Source organism: Carcharhinus amblyrhynchos, chromosome 6, assembly GCF_965287045.1.
Source record: "Carcharhinus amblyrhynchos chromosome 6, sCarAmb.v2.hapA, whole genome shotgun sequence".
Taxonomy (NCBI): Eukaryota; Metazoa; Chordata; class Chondrichthyes; order Carcharhiniformes; family Carcharhinidae; genus Carcharhinus; species Carcharhinus amblyrhynchos.
Genome location: NC_137329.1, coordinates 25,149,591 through 25,170,961, shown reverse-complemented (window position 1 = coordinate 25,170,961; position 21,371 = coordinate 25,149,591). Strand labels below are relative to the sequence as shown.

Here is a 21,371-nt window from a genome sequence, read left to right as displayed (position 1 = left end):
GAGTAAATAATTTACAGTAAAGTTAAAGTTTATTTATTCATCACAAGTAAGACACTGCAATGAAGTTGCTGTGCAATTCCCTCAGTTGCCGCATTCTGGCGCCTGTTCGGCTCACTGCACCTAACCAGCACGTCTTTCAGAATGTGGGAGGAACCCCACGCAGACACGGGGAGAATGTACAAACTCCACTCAGACAGTGACCCAAGCCAGGAATTGAACCCCAGACCCTGGCGCTGTGAGGCAGCAGTGCTAACCACAGTGCCACCATGCTGCCGGGAGAATGGAGGCAAGTGTGAAAAAGAGTGGTGGGGACAATCAGTTGGGGCAACTGCTCAGTTACAATTCCAATCAAATATATGGGCTTTGTAGATGTAGTAACTCGTTTTTTTTAGGGCATTTAAAGGCTCTGCAAGTGCCCCTGTTATTGTCTGTAAACTCAGATGGTAGTGTGGTAGAACACCACACTGGGTGTATCACCACCTTTGCAGTCTCAACCACATACACTCTCTCATTCACACGCACACACACACATGCACATTCCCTCTCTCTCTCTGTCATACACTCACTCACTGTCTCCTGTACATACTCTGTCTCACTCATGCTCTCTCTTTGCAAAATGGAACAACCAGAGGGAGAATCACCTGGTTTGTGCTCATGCACCTCCCAAGTGGCCCACTGGAGGTCAGTGTCAGGGGAGGTTGGAAGTTAGTCCCAAGCCTGCCCTCAACTGGAGAAAATACAGTATGAGTAGGAGGGAAGAAACAGAACCTGAACTCTGTTGTTGGCTGAGAACACAGCCTGCCATTACTCGTAAAAATCTGATTGTGCTACTTGCACTGTTTTGCAATTCAGCAGCTCTCATCTTAAAAATTCCCAACTTTATTTTCACATCCCTCTGTGGCCTTGACCATCTCTACCTTGTATATCTTCTTTGGTCCACAACTCTTGAAAAATTGGCATCCCTCCAATTTTACACATTCCCAATTTTAATCGGTCCACTAAAGACAGCCCTGGAGTGGCTAGCACTGCTCCCTCTCAGTGCCAGAGTCCCAGGTTCAATTCTGGCATTGGGTCACTGTGTGGAATTTGGATGCTGTCCCCATGTCTGCGTGGGTTTCCACCAGGTGCTGCAGTTTCCTCCCATAGTCCAAAGATGTGCAGGTCAGGTTGATTGGCCATGCTAAATTGACCCAATTGTTAAGGTGATTCACAGAGTGAAAGCATGGGGTTGCGGGAATAGGACCTCGGTGGGATTGTGGTCAGTACAAACTCGATGGGACAAATGGCCTCCTTCCGTACTGTAGGGATTCTATGATGATTCTGTCATAAGATGCTTGGACTTTAAGCTCTGGAATTCGATCCCCGTGCTTTAGCACTTCTCTACCTCTCTTTCCTGAAGACACTTCTGATTCTTTGGTGAAACCTATGCTCACCTGATTTAATAATGTTCCTCAGTACAAGATTCTGTTTGAGAATCCTTTCTGTGAAATGTCTTGGAATTTTTTAGTATATTAGAGGTGCTATATAAATGCAAATTGTTATTGTTGTTGTTTTACACAGGCAAATGGATATGTTTACCATGACCTAAATTCAGTGACTTGTGTCTCACTGATTCAGTCTCTGTCCAAAGCATCACATTATGCTGAAGTTGAAATCCAAGCTCTTTTTCGACAGATTCTTAAGTTTCATTCTTTTATCAAATTATTGTTGTGGCCTTGAAATTTCATATTCACCCTGCTAATTCCCCTAACTTGCACATCTTTGGACATTTAAGGGGCAATTTACTATGGCCAATCCACCTAAGCGGCACATCTTCCAACTGACCCGGAGGAAACCCACGCAGATACCAGGAGAACATGCAAATTCCACACAGATAGTGACCCAAGCCAGGAATTGAACCCAGGTCACCTGATGCAGTGAGGCCGCAGTACTAACCACTGTGCCACTGCCACATATGAGGAGTGAGATCATTTGGGCTGCTCTTTTAAAGAGCTGGCATGGGCACGATGGGCCGAACAAACACCTCGTGCCATTTCACTCAACATTATTGCAAAGTGATTGCAGTGGATTTGAGAACAAAGCTCAAAATAAGTTCATGCTGAAGTTCTCTATTTACAGCAGCCCTAATCCCCAACCGCTTGGGACATTCTGAGGTCACGAGGAATGCAGCATAAGGCCAACATTATTGGTTTTGCTTTGGTGCCAATGCTTACATTATAAGTCATTACTTATATTCACCATCCTCCAGATCAGTAAAGTTAAAACCAATTAAAAGTAAATATCTGTTTACATACTTTTTAAATGGAAGCTAAGTGAGCAAAATGGAGAAAGGAATAGAAAGGTATATCAATAGGGTGAGAAGAAGAAAGGTTGAGAGAAGGAACATATGATGCAAAACACTAGTGTGGATCAGTTGGACTGAATTATCTGTTGCTGTGGTGTAAACTTTTGTGTAATGCTCAGTTAAGTATTTTTCTGCTGGAATATGTAACTTCTCTCTTTCAACTCCAAATCAAATTTATTTACCACCTTCAGTTCAACAGCTTCTAGGTCTTTCTCCATGAAGAGTATGCATAAATAAAGCATAATATCTCAGACCAGCCCATATGAATTCACTGGAATTTGCTCCATCATTCAACAAGAATGACAGTCAACCTACATATATATATGTACATATATATATATATGTAGCTACATATATATCTTTTGATTGTCTTAATACCCAAAAATCCATTGAGTTTTGATTTGGTTATCCTCAATGATTGAGCGTACAAAACTAACGAATTTTCTTTACGTTTGTGGAATGAAATTTGTCTTTATTTGCAAAGATTTGTAGTTCTAATTGGGGATTGCTTGTCTTTTGCAGGTCGTAATGAATTGATAGCCAGGTACATCAAGTTAAGGACAGGGAAGACACGAACTAGGAAGCAGGTAAAATAGATCGTTGGGCTTATGTGCATGTTGCAGACTTTTGGGGTAGGTTTCACTTGAGTTGGCTCCACTGAGCTGTTGTATGCCACTGGCTTGCTCTGTTTAATTTTGTACTCTGCTGTCATCACTGCAGTTACATTCACAAAAACAAAATGATCATTGCTATTGTCCATGAACATTTTGTCAATTACTCATCAAGTAGTTTCAGGAATAGCAGCTCTAATTTTTAAATGAACATTGAAGCAGCTAAAATGTGTGTGTTTTTTTTAATATACTGATATGCAGTTCTCAAATATGAACATACATGTCATGGTGGGGTGGGGGGGGCAGTTGTTGCAATTGAAATGGTAAAGGGAGTGGAGATAGTCAATAGAAACCATTCCACTGACTGGGGATTGTAGGACTAGGGAACATGGTCAAAAAATTAAAGCCAAATCTTTTTGGAGTGAAATTAGGAAATGCTTCTATGTGCAAAAGGTGTTTGGAGTTTGGAACTCCCTACTGTAAATGGCAGTTGATCACTCAGTAATTTTACATCTGAAGTTGATGGATTTTTATTAATCAAATGAATTAAGGACACACCATATAGGGCAACGGCAAGTGCACAGAGTTAGGTCACAGGTCAGCCATGAATTGGCTTAAGGGGGTAAATGGCTTAATCCTCTTCTCGTGTAGGGATTGAAGAACGGCAATTTTCATGTTAGGTTATCATTTTCAAGATTTTTTTGGGTGGAGTCACACAGATGTAACCTCAAATAACTACGTTCACCTTCTGAAAGCCAGGAACATCTCCCGAGTAAGTGAAGAACAATGCTGATTTTAACCTGACTATCTGGAGGTTTTGGGGAATGGCACGGAATGCGTGGGGGGGTGGGGTGCAGGGGCACCTGCCCACCCTGTCCTGTAATCCTGCGGGAGGCAACTGGAGCAACCAGGCCGTCAGAACTGGACCCAGGTCCCTGAAGCTGTCAATCAGCAGCGCTAACCAGTGTGCCACCCTACATGAAGGACTGTGATTAAACTCAGAGGTTCCCATCAGTTTAAACACTGCTAGATCAGTACTCCTAACTGACCATTTCACAAGGTAGATGCAGTACAGTCGAATCATTCAGCCCCTCTTAAACAGCCTCAGAATACTGTGTTTAATTAAAAAACGAGTCCAAGATTGTCACCTCCTACCCAGAAGTTTATCACATGCACTGAAATGCAGACTTTTTACTTGTAATTTGAAATTAACAGTTTAAGTCTGGGATCAGTAGATTTTTGTTAAGGCATGTATGGCGTTGTTGGCTAAATGGAGTTGAGGTACTTGTGAGTACTGAAATGTCACGTTCAATGACAGAACAGGCTCAAGGGACTGAATGGCCTTTTTTTTTCCCATGTAATCTAATGTTGAAAGTACGTTTTGCTGTCATCACTTTTGAAAGGTTTAGTACAGATAAACTGATTTTAAAAATGAGTTGAGGATGGATATGTGTTTTAGAATCAATGAATTGCATAATCGCTTGCCTTAACGTTTGGATCAATAGAAAATTGTGTCTAACAGCTCTGTTCATAAGTTGTGACATTGTTAATATGGCAACCAGACTAAATGCAATTAATACTTATTCACTTGGAATATTTCCCTATTGATCAGGCCCCAGTCACAATTCTGTCATTTATTAGTAAGCAAATCCCATTATGTTAACCCCATCTGAGTCTTCATCAATTACATTGACTGCTAGTAAATTTGAACTACCCTGCCTTTGGTAGAACATTTGAAATCGAATGTGTTGTCTTCTCAGTCTCTATATTTTGGAACCGTCAATTTTATCTGAACAATGAGGGGACAAGGATCTGTGGTTTATCCACAGTGTCCCATACAATCATGATACCTCATTTGTTATGATACATGTGCACTGCACCCCACCCAAAAAATATTACAAGTATTGTGAACTGTGTGGGGAATAGTGATAGATCTTAAGAATCATAGAATTACTGCAGTGCAGAAGGAGACCGCTTGGCCCATTGAGACTAAACCAACTCTGACAGAGTTATTTGCCCATACCCTTTCCCCCACCCTATCTCTGTAACCCCACACATTTACCATAGCTAATCCAGTTAATCTACAGATCTTGGGACACTAAGGGGCAATTTACCTTGGTCAATCCACATAACCATGTAACAGCATGTAAACAGGTATGGACAAACACAAGGCAGATGACACTTAATGCAGAGAAGTGAAACATCTTGGAAGGAAGAATGAGGAAAAACAATACAAAGTAGATGTTGCAATTAAGGGTATGCAGGAGGAGAGGGACTGATTTACATGGGCCAAAGGTGGCAAAACTTGTTGGGGAAATGGTTAATAAAGAATACGGGACCTTGGACTTTATAATAGAGGCAGAGAATTCAGAAGCAAAGAAGTGCTGATAAATTTTATAAAATACTGGTTCAACCTCAACAACTGGAGTGCAGTATTGTAGCCAACTCTGGGCATCACAATTTAAGAAGGATACAAAGGCATTGGAGTGGGTGCAGAGAATATTTAAGTGAATGGTTCAAGGGATGAGAGGCTTCAGTTACAAATGTAGATTGGAGAAGCTGGGGCTGTTTTCTTCAGAAAAGAGAAAGTTGAGACCAGACCTGGTACAGTTTTTCAAAGTAATAAAGAATGTGCACAGAATAAATAGGAAGAGACTGTTCTCATTGGAGAAAGATCTCAAACCAGAAAGCATGGATTTAAGATGATTGGGTAATGAACTGAAGAGAACAAATTTGTGAAGCTATGAGGAAAAGGCCAGAGGAGTGGGTCTCCTGATTGAGGGACAGTGGTGTAGTGGTATTGTCACTGGAATAGTAATCTAGAGACCTAGGGTAATGCTCTGGGGACTCAGGGTTCAAATCCCACCATGGCAGATGGTGAAATTTGAATTTGATAAAAAAGAAATCTGGAATTAAAAATCTAAAAATGACCATGAAACCATTGTTCATCATTGTAAAAATCCATCTGGTTCATTAATGACCTTTAGGGAAGAAAAGCAGTCATCCTTACCTGATCTGGCCTATTTGCAACTCCAGACCCACAGTAATGTGGTTGACTGTTAAATGCCCTCACGAATCGGCAACAAATACTAGCCCAGGAAATGACACCCATGTTCCATGAACCATTTTTTTAAAAGGTTGCTCTTACAGTGGCCAACAGAAACATGAAAGGCTAAATGGCCTCTTCTGTGTTGCAACTGATCTATGATTCTTAACTGAACATCTCATAAACCTCAATCAAATCACCTCTAAGTTAACACTTCCCTGAAGTGTAGAGTCCCAACTTCTTGAAACTACCTTGAAGACTAAGGCACATTATGCTTGAAATTAGTCTAGTGTGACATCGTTTGTGGAATCTCAATATCATTTAGGATTGCTGCAGATCGTCCTTAAGTTTCTGTTTAAGTCTGAATACTTGGATTGAGAGCTACAGTTCCATAAGCTAACTTGCATTGCATCAATTAATTGATTGGGAACTGCTTCACTTCAGTTCTTTACAAGCAGCCCAAGGTGGGTCTTGATTTCAGAATTTGCATGCCTTTTTATTATTTCATTGCATAATTTGGAGTCTTGTTGAACCTGGTAGTATGCCTCCTGTCTTTCTCATTGAAATCTGGTCTGCTGACGAGCTGCAATTCTATTTTGTTTTATCCCGCATGGTTTTTCTGCATTACTCGCTCTGAAAGCTTATATTCCAATCTGATTAATTGATGACAATGGTGTCAGACACAGGAGGGATGGACCTAGCCCACAGGTTGAAATCAGTCGTTTGGCGATTTTCAAAAAGAAAATGTGTACACACACACACGAGGAGCTGATGGTCCTTTCTGCAAGAAGGTTTCTGAAGTGATGACACTCAGTGCTGCACTGGTGTATAGTTGCCTGCTGGGAATGCAATTACCTCTAAGTGCTAAGCTCATTAAAAAGGAACAAATAATGTTTTCCAAAAAAAAAGCCAACGACCGCAGACAGAAGACATGTTTCACCTTTAATTTCCCTTTTGTGTTTTTTTTTGTTTTATGGGTTGCACTATGTAGGTGTCTAGTCACATACAGGTGTTAGCAAGGAAGAAAGTTCGGGAAATTCAAGCTGCCATAAAGGTACGTCTGGCTCGCCTAGTTGCAAGGGGCTTTTGTTTCCATGGTTACAGGCTCTTTTTTTTTCTCTTTGTTTTCCTCCCTTCCCCTACCCTTTAGGTGTCTAGTCACATTCAGGTTCTTGCCAGAAGGAAATCTCGTGAGATTCATTCCAAGCTAAAGGTATGCGCTTGTCTGCTTTGGGCTCGCAGTTGCTATGCTTCCGACTTATTTTCCTTTTCCACAGAGAGTGCTCTTATTGTCTGCTGAGACTTCCTCCGTCTGAATCTTTCCTGTTGCATGCCTCTGTCTGCCTCGCTGTTTTAATTTAACACCTCTGGGTGCCTTGCACATTTAAAAGTAGATCAGAATGATTAGACCTTTCACTGGTTGTTTTTTTTAATGGGTGGCGGAATTGCGGGGAGGAATCTAATATTGAACTGATTCAACTTCCGGCTCCCAAAATTAAAAGCTGCTTGAACTGCATGTGTGGCTCTTGTGTCAGGTGTAAGAATTTGTAAGAGGCTTTTGACAATGCAATCATTAGTGCTGAATGTTTCATTAATTTTTGTAAATAACACGCACACAAACACACATTTTAAATAAACCCTTAATTCCCACATTATTATGAGATTGAGGTAACGTAATTCTGTAAACGGGGTTGTTTCACTTGCTAAAATAGTGACAAGGCAGGTTTTGATGCTTGAAACACACTTAAGCTACAGGAGAAGAATATCAGCAATGGTGCAGGTGGTTTGCTTGTGCGTAGATGGGGGCGCTACTCAAAAGGGTTAAAAATGGTGAAAGAGGAGAGAAATAAAAGCAAGTAGCATTTCCAAAAACAAAAATTTCCTATCAGATATGCTTAAATTGCACAGTGCAGATAACAAGCTGGCCCGGCTCTGTTGGGCTTGTTAAATATGGGAGGCATCTGGTTTTTTGAATGTAGCGAGAGGAACATGCTGGCAAGAGTGATTGGCAGCTGGTGACTGACTCGGAATCAGTTCTGTCTTAGCGACCCAACTTATAGGGAGCCAGTGGGAAATGGAGGCTTTCCGTACAGATCACTCCTTAAAACAAAACACACAAGCACCAAGATGCAACGTCAGATCCACTCAAGAAAAAGATCCCGATTCTTGAGGAAAGACATTTAATTTGTTGGAGCACTGGGTCATTTGCCTCTTGCATTACACCATCTAGTGGTCGAGAAAAAATCCCAAATCCACCCCCCGCCCGCCAAAAAAAACCCCCTGTGTTGCCAGATATGCTTGGCAAGTAATAAAGACAGCCTTACACACACACTGAGCCAGGAGCAGAACCTCTAATTCCTCTTCTTTTGCTCCATCAGCTGATGGTCACTTAATCCTCCATGCCCTCTCCCTGCACCATGCACACACCTCATCACCTTGCAATTCCTCCAAGAGATATATTTGTGAATTTCAGTGTTCACTCCAGTCACTTGAGCCCAGGTGAAGCACTTGGATTTTTTGCATTGAGCTAGCTGACACGTGAATGAGCCAACTTCTTTTTTGTGAGGAGCTTTGAGTATTCCCAACGAGCTGTGAGACACGGGGTGGTTATTGATTATTGTTCCTTCCCCACAAGAAAGTAATGTGAAACAAATGCATTTCAGGGAGTTGACATCATCTTTTTAACCGCCATGCTGAATGGAAATATAATAAGGGCTCACGTTCAGTGGAGAGGAAATTATTTTGCTAAGGTGCTCTTGAAAGCTCCCTTCGGAGACTGTGCCAGATCTTGTGTCAGCTCTGCTGCCAAAGCGCACCAGAAAGTCAAGTTCTTGTCACATTCACACCAAGTTCTCCACTTCAGCAAACTATGGATGCTCAACCATTGAACAGATTCCAAATGGAGGTCAAGAGAGTGACCAGTTTTTGGGTACTAAGGGAACTAAGCAATATGGGGATAGTATGGGAAATTGGAATTGATGTAAAAGATTACCCATGTTCTTGTTGAACGGCAGAGCAGGGTTGCAGGGTCAAAGAGGCTACTGCAGCTTTTATTTGTTACATTCTTGTGTGCCTGGATGTTTAATACACTGCAGCTCAACTCAAATTACTGTCAGCATGGCTCACAATCATTCCCATCCCAACCACTGTGTCATCAGAGCATTAAGAACATAAGAACTAGGAGCAGGCCATCTGGCTCCTTGAGCCTGCTCCACCGTTCAATAAGATCGTGGTTGATCTTTTTGTGGACTCAGCTCCACTTATCCGCTCATTCACCATAATCCTTAATTCCTTTATTCAAAAATTTATCTATCCTTGCCTCAAAACATTCAATGAGGAAGCCTCAACTGTGGCACTGGGCAGGGAATTCCACAGATTCACAATTCTTTGTGTGAAGAAGTTCCTTTTCAACTCGGTCCTAAATCTGCCTCCCTTTATTTTGAGGCCATGCTCTCTAGTTCTAGTTTCACCTGCTAGTGGAAATAACTTCCCTGCTTCTATCTTCTTTATTCCCTTCATAATCTTATATGTTTCCATAACATCTCCCCTCATTCTTATGAATTCCAATGAGTATAGCCCCAGTCTCTCCTCATAAGCCAAACCTCTCAACTCTGGAATCAACCTGGTGAATCTCCTCTGCACCCCGTCCAGTGCCAGTATATCCTTTCTCCAGTAAGGAGACCAAATCTCTGCACAGTACTCCAGTGTAGCCTCTTCAGCGCCTTATACAGCTGCAACATAACCTCGCTGTTTTTAAACTCCATCCCTCCAGCAATTAAGGGAAAAAAAATTAATTTGCCTTCTTAATTACCTGCTGCACTGCAAATCAACTCCTTGAGATTCCTGCACAAGGACATGCAGGTCCCTCTGCACAGCAGCGTTCTGCAATTTTTTACCATTTAAAAATTATCCATTTTGCTGTTAGTCCTACCAAAATGGATGACCTCACATTTACTAACATTGTACTCTATCTGCCAGATCCTCACCCACTCACTCAGACTATCTATATCCCTTTGCAGACTTTCAGCATCCTCTGCACACTTTGCTCTGCCATCCATCTTAGTGTCATCTGCAAATTTTGACACACTACATTTGGTTCCCAACTCCAAATCATCTCTGTAAATCGTAAACATCGGCTGTCCCAACACTGATCCCTGAGGCACACCGCTAGTCACTGACTGCCAACCAGAAAAACATCCATTTACCCCATATCTTTGCTTTCTATTGGTTAACCAATCCTCTATCCATGCTAATACACTACCCATAACATTGTGCACCTTTATCTTATGTAGCAGTCTTTGGTGTGGCACCTTGTCAAATGCTTCCTGGAAACCCAGATACACCACATCCACAGGTTCCCCATTGCCCACTGCACACGAAATGCTCTCAAAGAATTCCACCAAATTAGTCAAACATGATCTTCCCTTTGTGAACCCATGCTGTATCTTGCCAATGGGACAATCTGTACTAAGGCCAAAAGTCCAAGTGCACTTAATCAAAATGGCATTAATTATAAAGAGTCACAAAACATGAAAACTGGTGAAGCATTAAAAGGCAAAATTCTTTTTATTACCAGACCCCATTTTACACTGAAAGTGCACCGAAAAGTATTAATTGGTTGGACTTACATGTCTCACTATGTAAAGGTTAAAATTTCAAACATTAATCACCATTTTGCTAAGAATAGGACTTAGCAATTAGTACTAAAATGAGAAATACAACAATGAAACTTTAAAAAAAATAGTCAAATTTGTTTTCCTTGGTTGCAAAAAATAAGATTCCAAAAGCAGGTTATGAATAAAACGCATGTTAACTAGCACAAACAAGCCATGATGGTTCTGATGAACAGTATTTTCCTTCATGTTCTCAAGACATCTACACTTTCTCTATTCCTCTCATTGGGTTAGGTGATAAAGGATTGAAGATGTTTGTGGCAACAGTCCAAGTGGGATTTGTGCTGAACCCTCTCAGGGCAACTTTCGCAAGCCCCCCCCCTTCCTACCTCTCAATAAACAAGAGTTCTGTTTAAAACTCCTTCCCATTGCAACCAGGCTGGAATCTGGGATGGGGTTATTCCCCTTTCCCAACAATGCACCTTAATTTCTCTGCCCCCCCCCCCACCAAACCCCACAATCCAAAGCATTTTTCGTGTTTAGCATTTTCTTTTTGCCACGTAAGCCAGGCTGAAAAATAAGAATACTGTGCTCGTAAATTGTTGAAATATCAACCGGAAAGCAAAGCGGGTTGCTTGCTTTGGAGGAATGAGCGCACACTGTGGCTGTAAACAAGACCTGATGCTCTAGCCTGATTGCGTTCCGTGCTCGGCTGAAGGTAGCAACGTATTTTGATACTTCACCCAGTTATTACGCACGCACAAGACAGCGCCAGAAACTTTCCACTGGCGTTATTAAAAGAAGGGGATTTTAATAATTTATACACAAAAAGAAAACACAACTCCTTTTGAGTGTGAGGTCAGCAGCATTTCGCTACACAATAAGGAGGATTAATTGATGCTCATTATGCAGTATGTTGGGGTAGCTGTGTATGCACGCTCTTTCATGGGCATTGGCTGTTGCCTGGCTGACACAACTAGCTTTTTTGTACTAACCGCTTTCTGTCTAATGAAAAGCAAATTAGAAAACTGGCCTAGAGGGAGAAAGGGAAAAAAAATACTGAAATGCTGTACACCACTCTGTTTTGTTTACTTTTGCTCTGATAGAAAATTACTCATAGTGCAGTGAGCAGCAACACAGGACAGGAGTTCTTCAGTATTTTTACAAGTCTTCACAGCGCAAGCTGTATGTGCGAAGCTTTCAGTATTTTAATAGGAGAAGGGAGAATACTAAATTTACCTGATTTAAGATAAAGTTTTAAGTGTTCAGTTCATTTTTCAAAAGTAAGTTCAAGTATTTTGAGATGTTTAAAATTTCTGCTGATATTGATCTTAACTGTCCTGGATTTTTAGCACGTCATGAGTGTATTTGAATTTATCATTAGCAAAAAAAATGTGTAAGTGGCACATATATAAAAATTTAAGGATTTGTTTCCAATCCCCTTTATTCATTTTTGGGGCATGTTCCTATTTATGCTGCAGATATTCGAAATTTCGGAGAAATATTTCTCTACCTTGATCATGTCTCAATGGTATCAGGCAGTGAAATGTAACGCGAGAGATCTGAAGTTAATAATTGATTTAAGTCCCATTATTGACACAGTTTGGTGTGGGGGGGAGGGAAAAAGATTCAAAATGGGTTTTCGGAAGAGCACAGAAGAGATTTATTAGAACGGTGCCAGGGATGAAGGGCTTCTGTTGTTTAGAGAGGCTGGTGAAGCCAGCACTGCTGTTCTTGGAGTGGAAGGGGTCAAGGGCAGATTTAATTGAGGTGTTCAAGATCATAAAGCGTTTCGATGGGGTTAAGCAAGGAAAAATTTGTTTTCAGTGGTGGAAGTGGTAGGCAACCAGAGGACACAGATTTGAGGTAATTGACAAAAGACACAGAGAGGGGAAATGAGTTTCTATTTTACATAGTGAGTTATGATGATTTGGAATTCATTGCCTGAAATAAAGTAGATTCAATGGTAACTTTCAAAAGGGAATTGAATATAAATAATGAAAAGCATTGAAGACTGTAAGGGAAGAATAGGAGGAGTGGGACTAATTAAGATAGCTCTTTCAAAGAACCTGCACAGGGTGCATACTTCTGTGTCGTATAATCTACGATTAGTGTGCAAAATGAACTTCAACAACAACCGAACGGCTTATTAGAAGAAAAGCAGACTCTGTTCTGCCCAACTGCCTGTTCAGTCTATTCCCCGTGTAGGCTATTGATATGATTTTGCTCTTTATCTTTTGTCAGCAAAGTCACTTTTTTCAGAGCATTTTTTTCTGGTGTTAAGACATAGAAAGCAAAGCTTGCAAGGATAGATGTTGTTTTCTGCTTTAATATGTGTGTGTGTGTTTTTTGGTTTGAGTGAACGGTTGGAGGAAGGGAGGAGAGAGGCAATGATTATTAAGTTTTAGTGACGAGAGCAATTTGTAACTACGCAGATCAAACAGTCGGACAGCTGAACAAAGCTTTTAAAACTCACGAGCAGTTTTGCTGCTATTTCTTCCCATTGGTGCCGTGATTGAATTGGACATTTACAAGCAGGCAGCTGATGCTGATGCTGAACAAATGGTAACATATGGACTATCTGTGTGTCATTCGTAAATAAAGGGGCAGCATTTACTGATGTCATTAAATTACCCAAGAAAGAGAAAATCCAGAACAGTTTTGCCAATTTGTATTGATTACTGTTGAGTTTTTTTTTTAAAAAAGAATGTAATGTGGTTTTATCTGTTCTACCATCCAAAAATATTTTAACAAACTTATCTATTATTGCAAACAGGTAACGAACATGGTAAGTATTTTTAAAAGACCAATACTTATTATTTACTTTGTTCTTTACTTGAGTGCGGAATATTGGGGGCAAAATTATTTGCTTGACAGTTGGTGTATGCTCTCAGGAAGGGAGGGTGGTGGTGGGGGCTGGGGTGCGGGTGCCTCGCTCTAGCCTGTTGTTACTGTCAGTACACGTAACTGGCCTGTCCCTTCCTTGCCAACCCCCCGCATGCCGCCTCTGCCTGCCTGCCTGCTTCCTATGTCTGAGCGAACTGCTCGACTCTTGTGCTAAAGCATGTTCATCTCAAGCCCCGTAATGTGAATTTTGTCCCAAACTCCAAGGCTCAGGTCATCCTACAGTAGAAATGTCAACATTTCAGAATACTGGAGATCTTAACAATTGACTGCCTCCCTTCAGACTTGATTTTAAAATGCTGCCTCATTTACTGAGACCTATTTCTCCTGGCAGCTGAGAGGTGGGAGTGAGGGACGTCCATTTAAAAAGTAGAGCACAGGCCATTCAGGGGTGATGTCAGGAAGCACTCACTCAAATGCTGATGGAAATCCATAAATTGCCCCCTACCCCCTTCTCAGCCTGCCTGCTCTGTCATTTGGAAATATCACATCTGCTATTGATCATTATTAAAGCAAAATAGTACGGTTGTTGCAAACCTAAAATTAAAGTACAAAATGCTGGAGCAGGTCAGGCAGCACCTGTGGAAAGAGAAGAACAAGAGTTAATGTTTCAAGCCTGCGATCATTCAGATGAAAGGCCATAAATCTGAAACCTTAACTCATTTTTCTCTCCACAGATAAGATCTTTGGAAAGGGCTATTATGGGCTATGGAGCCAAGGTGTAGGACATCCATGAGTGATAGAATATGTTTAAAGGGTTAAATGTCCTCCTCCCCTTGCTGCTTTATGGCTGTAAGATAATTTGCAGATACATAAAGGCTTATTGTATTTAGTCAACATCAAACATAGATTATAACACATGCACTTGGGCCTTTTAGAGTAACACTTTGGCCTTTAAAGGATTGCAGACACCGATTCTAGGTTCCTGTATTAGTTGGGCTATGCATGAGGAGCAAGTGTGCGTTGCATGGCTATGTTGAAAGTGCAATAGAAATTATACAATGTGGGATGACAATGTCCAAATTTGAAACAATAGGTCAAAAAAAAAGCAAAAAACAAAATTATGTTGAGCATGGGCTGCTACAATTGACACTCAGGGTCTCTTGACTGGGACAGCAAGCAGCAGGAGAGAGGAATTAACTGGGCTGCTTGACATGGAGTGAATCCCTTCAGTTGTAGGTAACGATAATGACAACTTGCATTTATACAGCACCTTTTAAGGTTATAAGATGCAGAAGTGTTATCAGACAAAATGTGTGCCAAATTCCAATGGATATGTTCAAACAGGTGACCCAAAACTTGATTGAATGGGTAGTTTGTAAAGTGCACCTGCAAAGAGGAGATGGGGAGGTTTGGGGAGGTGCGAGGTGAGCTCCAAAACGTGGGCCTAGGCAGTTGAAGGCACACCCACCAATGGTGGAGCAAATAGAATTACTTCCATATTGGAGGCCAGAATCAAAGAACGGCTTGATGTCTCAGAGTTGTAGGGTGAGGACATGGAAGGATTTGCAAACCAAGGTAGGCATTATAAAAGGGAGATATTGCTGGACCTAGTGCCAGTGTAGGCTGGCGAGCACAAGGTAATAGGTAAAAGAGATGTAGGGCCAGCAAAGCTTTGGATGAGCTCAGGTTAAGTGGGAATAATGGTGCCCACATGGCTCAACAGCTTGCTAACATGCCAGACTTGTGGGTGTCAAAATGTTCACTTGGAAACAAAACCCAATGCGTTTGCAACAGTTGGGAACTACATAAGTCGTTACGCTGAAGGAAGAAAAGATAATTAAATTGGAATGTCCATTTTTTTAAAAAGCAAATTGTCAGTGCTACCAGACCTAAGTTATGTTGATTAATTGTGAAATTTCCACAGATGTTGATGGGTCATGCTTAGAATAGTCAATTTATTCCTTCTGTACTAGTGAAACTTTTTTTTGTATTTTACCACAGTATTGTGAAGCAGACTATGCGATGCTTTCAGTTTTAATTTTGTAGAACAGCTTTTATTTTGGGGAAACCTGATCAGAAAAATACATTTGATTCTTTCTGGCTTTGCATTATTTTTAAAATGTCATGTTTCATAGAATGTTACAGCACAGGAGGAGGCTACTTTGCCCATCATTTCTGTGCTATTCAATTAGTTCCGCTCCCCTGTTTTTCCACATGGACGTGTAAATGTTTCCTTCTCAAGTTTTCACATGAAGTTCCTATTGTAATGTTGGAAAATACACACCAGCTAATTACTACACGACATAGTCCCACAAAGTGTAGTGAGATAAATGACCAATCAATCATTTGTCAAGGACGTGGCTTCCTAGCCTTTCCTTGACACTACAGCAACTTACTGTGCATCTTCCACCATGTTGACAAAAACCGCTGAATTTCCTGCGCAACCTAGTTTCTTCCCTGGTATAGTAGTTATGCTTTTGGAGTAGCTCAGTGCTGTGCTTCTCAGTGTTGCTTACTGTTTTGCATGTACATCTGCAACAAAAGGGAGTATAACTAGCTCCCCCTTGACATTCAACAGCACTACCACTGTTGAAGTCCCCACCAATATCGATTGGAAATTTGTCTGAACTAGTCATGTAAATACTGTGACGACGAGCAAGTCAGAGGCTGGGAACTCTGTGCGCGTAACTCACTTCCTGTCTCCCCAGAGCCTGCCAACTACACGGCGCAAGTCAAGAGTGAGATGGAATACTCTCCACTTTGCTGGATGAGTGCAGCTCCAATACTCGAGCTCTACACCATCCAGGACACAGCAGGCCGCTTGATCAGCACCCACCAGCTGAAGCATCCACTCCGTCCACCCATTTAAAACAAATGTGCAAACACTTGTGTTGCAATGGAAAGCCACTTGAATACATTAGATAGTCATGTACTGTCACCTGGGAGCGATTTCTGATGCATTTTCGCATCTGTAAAGGTGGCTCCAATTCACGGAACACACAAAGAAACAATGATTAAAACTTCGAACGCTGCACCTGGCACACATCCAATCAAAGTTTTAAAGTTTATTTATTACTGTCACAAATAGGCTTACAGTATAGTCTTTGGGTTAAAAGAAACATTTGGCTTAATTATTTGAAGAGTTTTGATGGGGGTGGATAGGTCGAAATGGTTTCCACTGGCAGGAGGGGTCAGTAAGCAGAGGACGTGGTGATGAGAATTTTTTTTACACAGTGAGACGTTTATTATCTGGAAAGTGCTGCCTGAAAGGAAGGGAAGGTTCAGCAATAACTTTCAAAAGGGGATTGAATATATATTGGAAGGGAAACTATTTGTAGGGCTTTGGAGAAAAGACCAGGGTAAGTGGGTTCCAGTGAGCCATAACAGTTACTTTGGGCCGGATCAACTCTTTCTGTGCTTACAATTCTGTGAACTCAGCATGTTGCACATGAGGAACAGAGAGGATGCAGAACCTGGGTTGGGAGAGAGGGGTTTAAGATGGGCAATTTCAATTGAGTTCACAGGAGTGACCAAGTCATCAAAGTCAGCTTTAATGTGTTTCCTCATTTTAAAAGATGTATTTTTTTTGGAAATTATTGCTTGCTTTTTGGGTTACTGGACAAAGCATGTGGGTCCAGAGGCAGTGAAACAGCACATCTTTTTGGCAGCAGAGCCTGGTCTAAGAGTGTGTTGTCTTATGTTTCAAGGATCAGGCGGTAAAGGACAAAGCCCTTCAGAGTATGGCAGCAATGTCTTCTGCACAGATTGTATCAGCGACAACTATCCAGCACAAGCTGGGCCTACCAGGCATCGCTCGCCCATCTTTTCAAGCAGCACCTGGGGTAAGTGATGCAGTTTTAAAGCAAGGCCTTGAACTGGGTCTGTTGCTTACTGTGGGGGCTTAAAGAGTTAACTTAAACTACCTGTGCTCATAATTTAAGAGCCGGAATTTTACAGTCTCGCCTGCCCGAGGGTTGTAAGATCCCGCCCGAGGCTAACGGAGAAGGCATTCTTCGGCCTCAGATGGGATCTTACGAGCCTCAGGCAGACGAGGCAGTAAAATTCCGGCCAAAGTTTATTTATTAGTCACAAGTAGGCTTATGTTAACACTGCAATCAAGTTACTGTGAAAATCCTCCAGTCTCCATACTCTGGCGCTTGTTTGAGTACATTGAGGGAGAATTTAGTATGGTCAATACACCTAATCACGTCTTTCGGACTGTGGGAGGAAACCGGAGCACCTGGAGGAAACCTGTGGGGAGAACATGCAGACTCCACACAGTCAGCCAATCTGGGAATGAAACCCAACTTGTGTTGAGGATGCTATGTGAATTCAAGTCATAATATTCCTATGAAGTTGAAAAATAATCTAATCAAGATGTTTAAAATGATGAGGGAAGCATTTCCTCTGGTAGGGAATGTAGAACAAGAGGATGCCATCTTGAAATTAGAGTTCAGCTGTTCAGGAGTGAAATTGGGAAGCAATGTTTTCATATGAAAGGTAGTGGACATCTGAAATCCTTTAACCTTTAAAGGTGTTAGACCCTCAGACCAGTTCAAATTTTCAAGATTGAGATCAATTTTTTTTAGTTAAGGGTATCAAAGGATCAGGAACCAAAGGTAAGAAATTGACTTTAGAGACCAGTCATTGTCTAATTGAATAATCTGAGGGACTCAATGTCCTTCTCCTGTCCCTATTTTCCTATAGGAAGTAGTTTACTCTTTCTGTTTTTTTTTCTCTCTCTCTACCTCACTCCACACTCCTATTGCTAACACCCCCATCTTGAATTTTCCTCACAAAACAGTTGTATTGATGTAGGAAGCAGAGGGAAAAAGTGAAAAAGTATCACAAAAGCAGGAGAGATGGGGGGGAGGGAGATGTTTTCGCCAGCCTACAACATTAATTGGGAGCGCTTGTGGGACTGATCGATCAGTGCCAGAGTCATCGGATTGGTGCTATTCGGATTGGCGGTTGGTGACTAGTGGAGTGCCCCAGGGGTCGGTGCTGGGGCCTCAGCTATTTACCGTTCATATAGATGATCTGGAGGAGGGAACCGAGTGTATGGTGTCGAAATTTGCTGATGACACCAAGATTGGTGGAACGGCAAATTGTGCGGAGGGTGTGGAGAGTCTGCAGAGGGATCTAGATAAGCTGGGCGAATGGGCCAGGAAATGGCAAATGGAATTTAATGTTGGCAAGTGTGAAGTTGTCCACTTTGGTAGGAATAATGGTAGGAAGGACTATTATTTACATGGCGAAAAACTGCAGCATGCAACGGTGCAGAGGGACCTCGGGGTCCTTGTGCATGTCGCAAAAACCCAGCCTGCAGGTGCAGCAGGTGGTCAGGAAGGCTAATGGGATGCTGGCCTTCATAGCGAGGGGGATTGAATATAAAAGTAGGGAGGTCTTGCTGCAACTGTACAGGGCACTGGTGAGGCCGCAGCTGGAATACTGTGTGCAGTTTTGGTCGCCGCACTTACGCAAGGATATTTTGGCCTTGGAGGGAGTGCAGAGGAGGTTTACTAGGCTGATGCCGGAGTTGAGAGGGTTGAGCTATGAGGAGAGGCTGAATAAACTAGGCTTGTACTCGTTAGAGTTTAGAAGAATGAGGGGAGATCTCATTGAGACATATAAGATGATAAATGGGATGGATAGGATAGAGGTGGAGAGGCTCTTCCCGCTCAGAAAGGACAGTAGGACTAGAGGGCACAGCCTCAAGATAAAGGAGGGGGGAGGGCGGTTTAGAACGGAGTTGAGGAGGAACTTCTTCACTCAAAGGGTGGTGAATCCCTGGAATTCTCTGCCCGTTGAATTGGTGGAGGCTGCCTCGCTAAATATATTTAAGTCGCGGGTTGATAGGTTTTTGATAGGCAAGGGGATTAAGGGTTATGGGGAGAGGGCGGGAAGGTGGAACTGAGCCACGACAGATCAGCCATGATCTTATTGAATGGCGGGGCAGGCTCGTAGGGCTAGATGGCCTACTCCTGCTCCTATTTCTTATGTTCTTATGTTCATCGTCCCTATCCCCCAAAAATGTCCAAGAACTAGTAAGTTTCCTTCAGCCATAGTGCCAAATGAATCAACCTGAGTAAACTGGGAGTGAAGGTTTGGTAGCAACGCTCAAAATGTTGGCAGCAGCTCCGGGAGGAGGAGTGTGCACACAAATTGCAAAGGCACCCTGTGGAGACCCAGGCTTAACTCAGTTTTAGCCCATGTCTTTATTGGCAGCACTGCCTCTATCCATTGCAAGTGACCTGCTCACGCCTTGCGTGCAAGCACTTGCTTCCATTGACTTCTCCAAATCTCGAACACCTATTGCATGTTCCACTTAGGACAAAGTTCTGAGATCCTTTTGTCCTGGAATTATGAGTAGAAGCTCAGCGATACAAGTCGCCTTTTTCACACATGTCCTAAGTATAGCAAATTTTCAGGTTATTTTCTCCAAAAGTAATACAATTGTTCAGTTGAGTTTCTTGTTGAAGTAACTGGATTTAAACTTCATACGATCTCTAGGTTACTCATTGGACACTTATTGTACTTTAGTATTTTTGTGTTTTACAGAAATTTTAAATAGAAACAACCTTGCATTTATAGAATGCCTTTCACAAATCCACAGAAGTGCTTTTCAGTGCTTTGTAAGCAAAGTTGTTACGTAGGGAATTCTGACACCTAGGTTAGATTCAGAGACAGGACCAGATGCTGGGGATAAAATAGAATTTTTGTGTGCTGTGAAGTTCTTTAATTTCTGAAATGGAGTATGCAGCACGTGTACATACTTCATAGAATCCCTGCAGTGCAGAAGGAAGCCATTTGGCCCATCGAGTCTGCACTGAACATAATCCCACCTGGACCCTATTCCCATAACACAACAAATTTATCCTGCTAATCTCCCTGATAGTAGGGTTAATTTAGCATGGCCAATCAACCTAACCCGCACATCTTTGAACTTCTGATGCAAAGTCTGCCGGATGCCATATTGGTAAAAGGGTCAGTGGCACACCCCTAACATTTCGCAGAAATATGCAGAGTAGGCAGTTCATAATGTTAGTCAGCAAGTAATATTGGTCTGATGATGTCCGTGCTGTCATTTTGCATCAGGCTTTAATTTTTTTTTTAAATTCGCTCATGAGAAGTGGGGCCAGCATTTATTGCCCATCCTTAATTGCCCTTGAACCGAATGACTTTCTAGGCCATTTCGGAGGGCTTTTTTTAAGGAGTCAACAATGTTGCTGTGGGTCTGGAGTCGCATGTAAGCCAGACCAGGTAAGGAAGGACAGATTCCCTTTCCTGAAGGAAATTCATGAATCCAGATGGGTTTTTTGATAATCTACAATGATTTCACAATCGTCATTAGACTTCTAATTCCAGATTTTCCAGCTTCAAATTTCACTATCTACTGTGGTGGGATTTGAATCTGGACATTAGCCAGGGTCTCCAGAGCCTTTTCCTGGGTCTCTGAATTACTAGTCCAGCGACAATGCCGCTACGCCATCAGCTCCCCACAACACAGCTGAACACATGTTCAAGTGCATGGTTTGCACGATGGATTGCAGGGCAGTGGTTGGAAAGGGGGCCCAAACAGGAGAAGCATCAGGGCCCATGATTTCTCTCCCTGGTCCTGTTGGGCAGGATGTGTGACATCCAATGTCAGTCTCACTTGTCGCTAGTTGTATCAATCAGTACTTTGAAAGGATATCTGACCCTTTTTAAAACTTGCCTACATATGTAATATTTAGCCTATGATCTTGTAACAGTTTAACTTTATCTTGCAAAAGGTTAGAACAAACATGATGGGCAAAATATGCTGCTTCTGTACTGTAACTTTCTACATTCTGTGAAAGCTACATCTGAAAACTTGGTGATTCTCTGTTGGTGTGTTACTTTGTGTTCTATGATTTATTTCACCATGT

The 21,371-nt window shown here is 41.9% G+C and overlaps 1 protein-coding gene across 5 annotated transcripts in view; it reads left to right on the top strand.

The window, feature by feature from the left end:
- tead1a (TEA domain family member 1a) overlaps nucleotides 1-21,371 on the top strand; it is a 216,796-nt gene that overhangs the window by 174,220 nt on the left and 21,205 nt on the right. For 2 of the 5 annotated variants that reach the window (XM_080190055.1, XM_080190058.1), the window contains 4 exons: nucleotides 2,867-2,931; nucleotides 7,152-7,214; nucleotides 13,391-13,402; nucleotides 17,169-17,303. In XM_080190055.1, the coding sequence (XP_080046181.1) occupies nucleotides 2,867-2,931; nucleotides 7,152-7,214; nucleotides 13,391-13,402; nucleotides 17,169-17,303 (275 nt within the window). Of the gene's footprint in view, nucleotides 1-2,866; nucleotides 2,932-6,992; nucleotides 7,056-7,151; nucleotides 7,215-13,390; nucleotides 13,403-17,168; nucleotides 17,304-21,371 lie in introns of all 5 variants that reach the window. The other 3 variants (XM_080190054.1, XM_080190056.1, XM_080190057.1) reach the window with 3 other exon arrangements.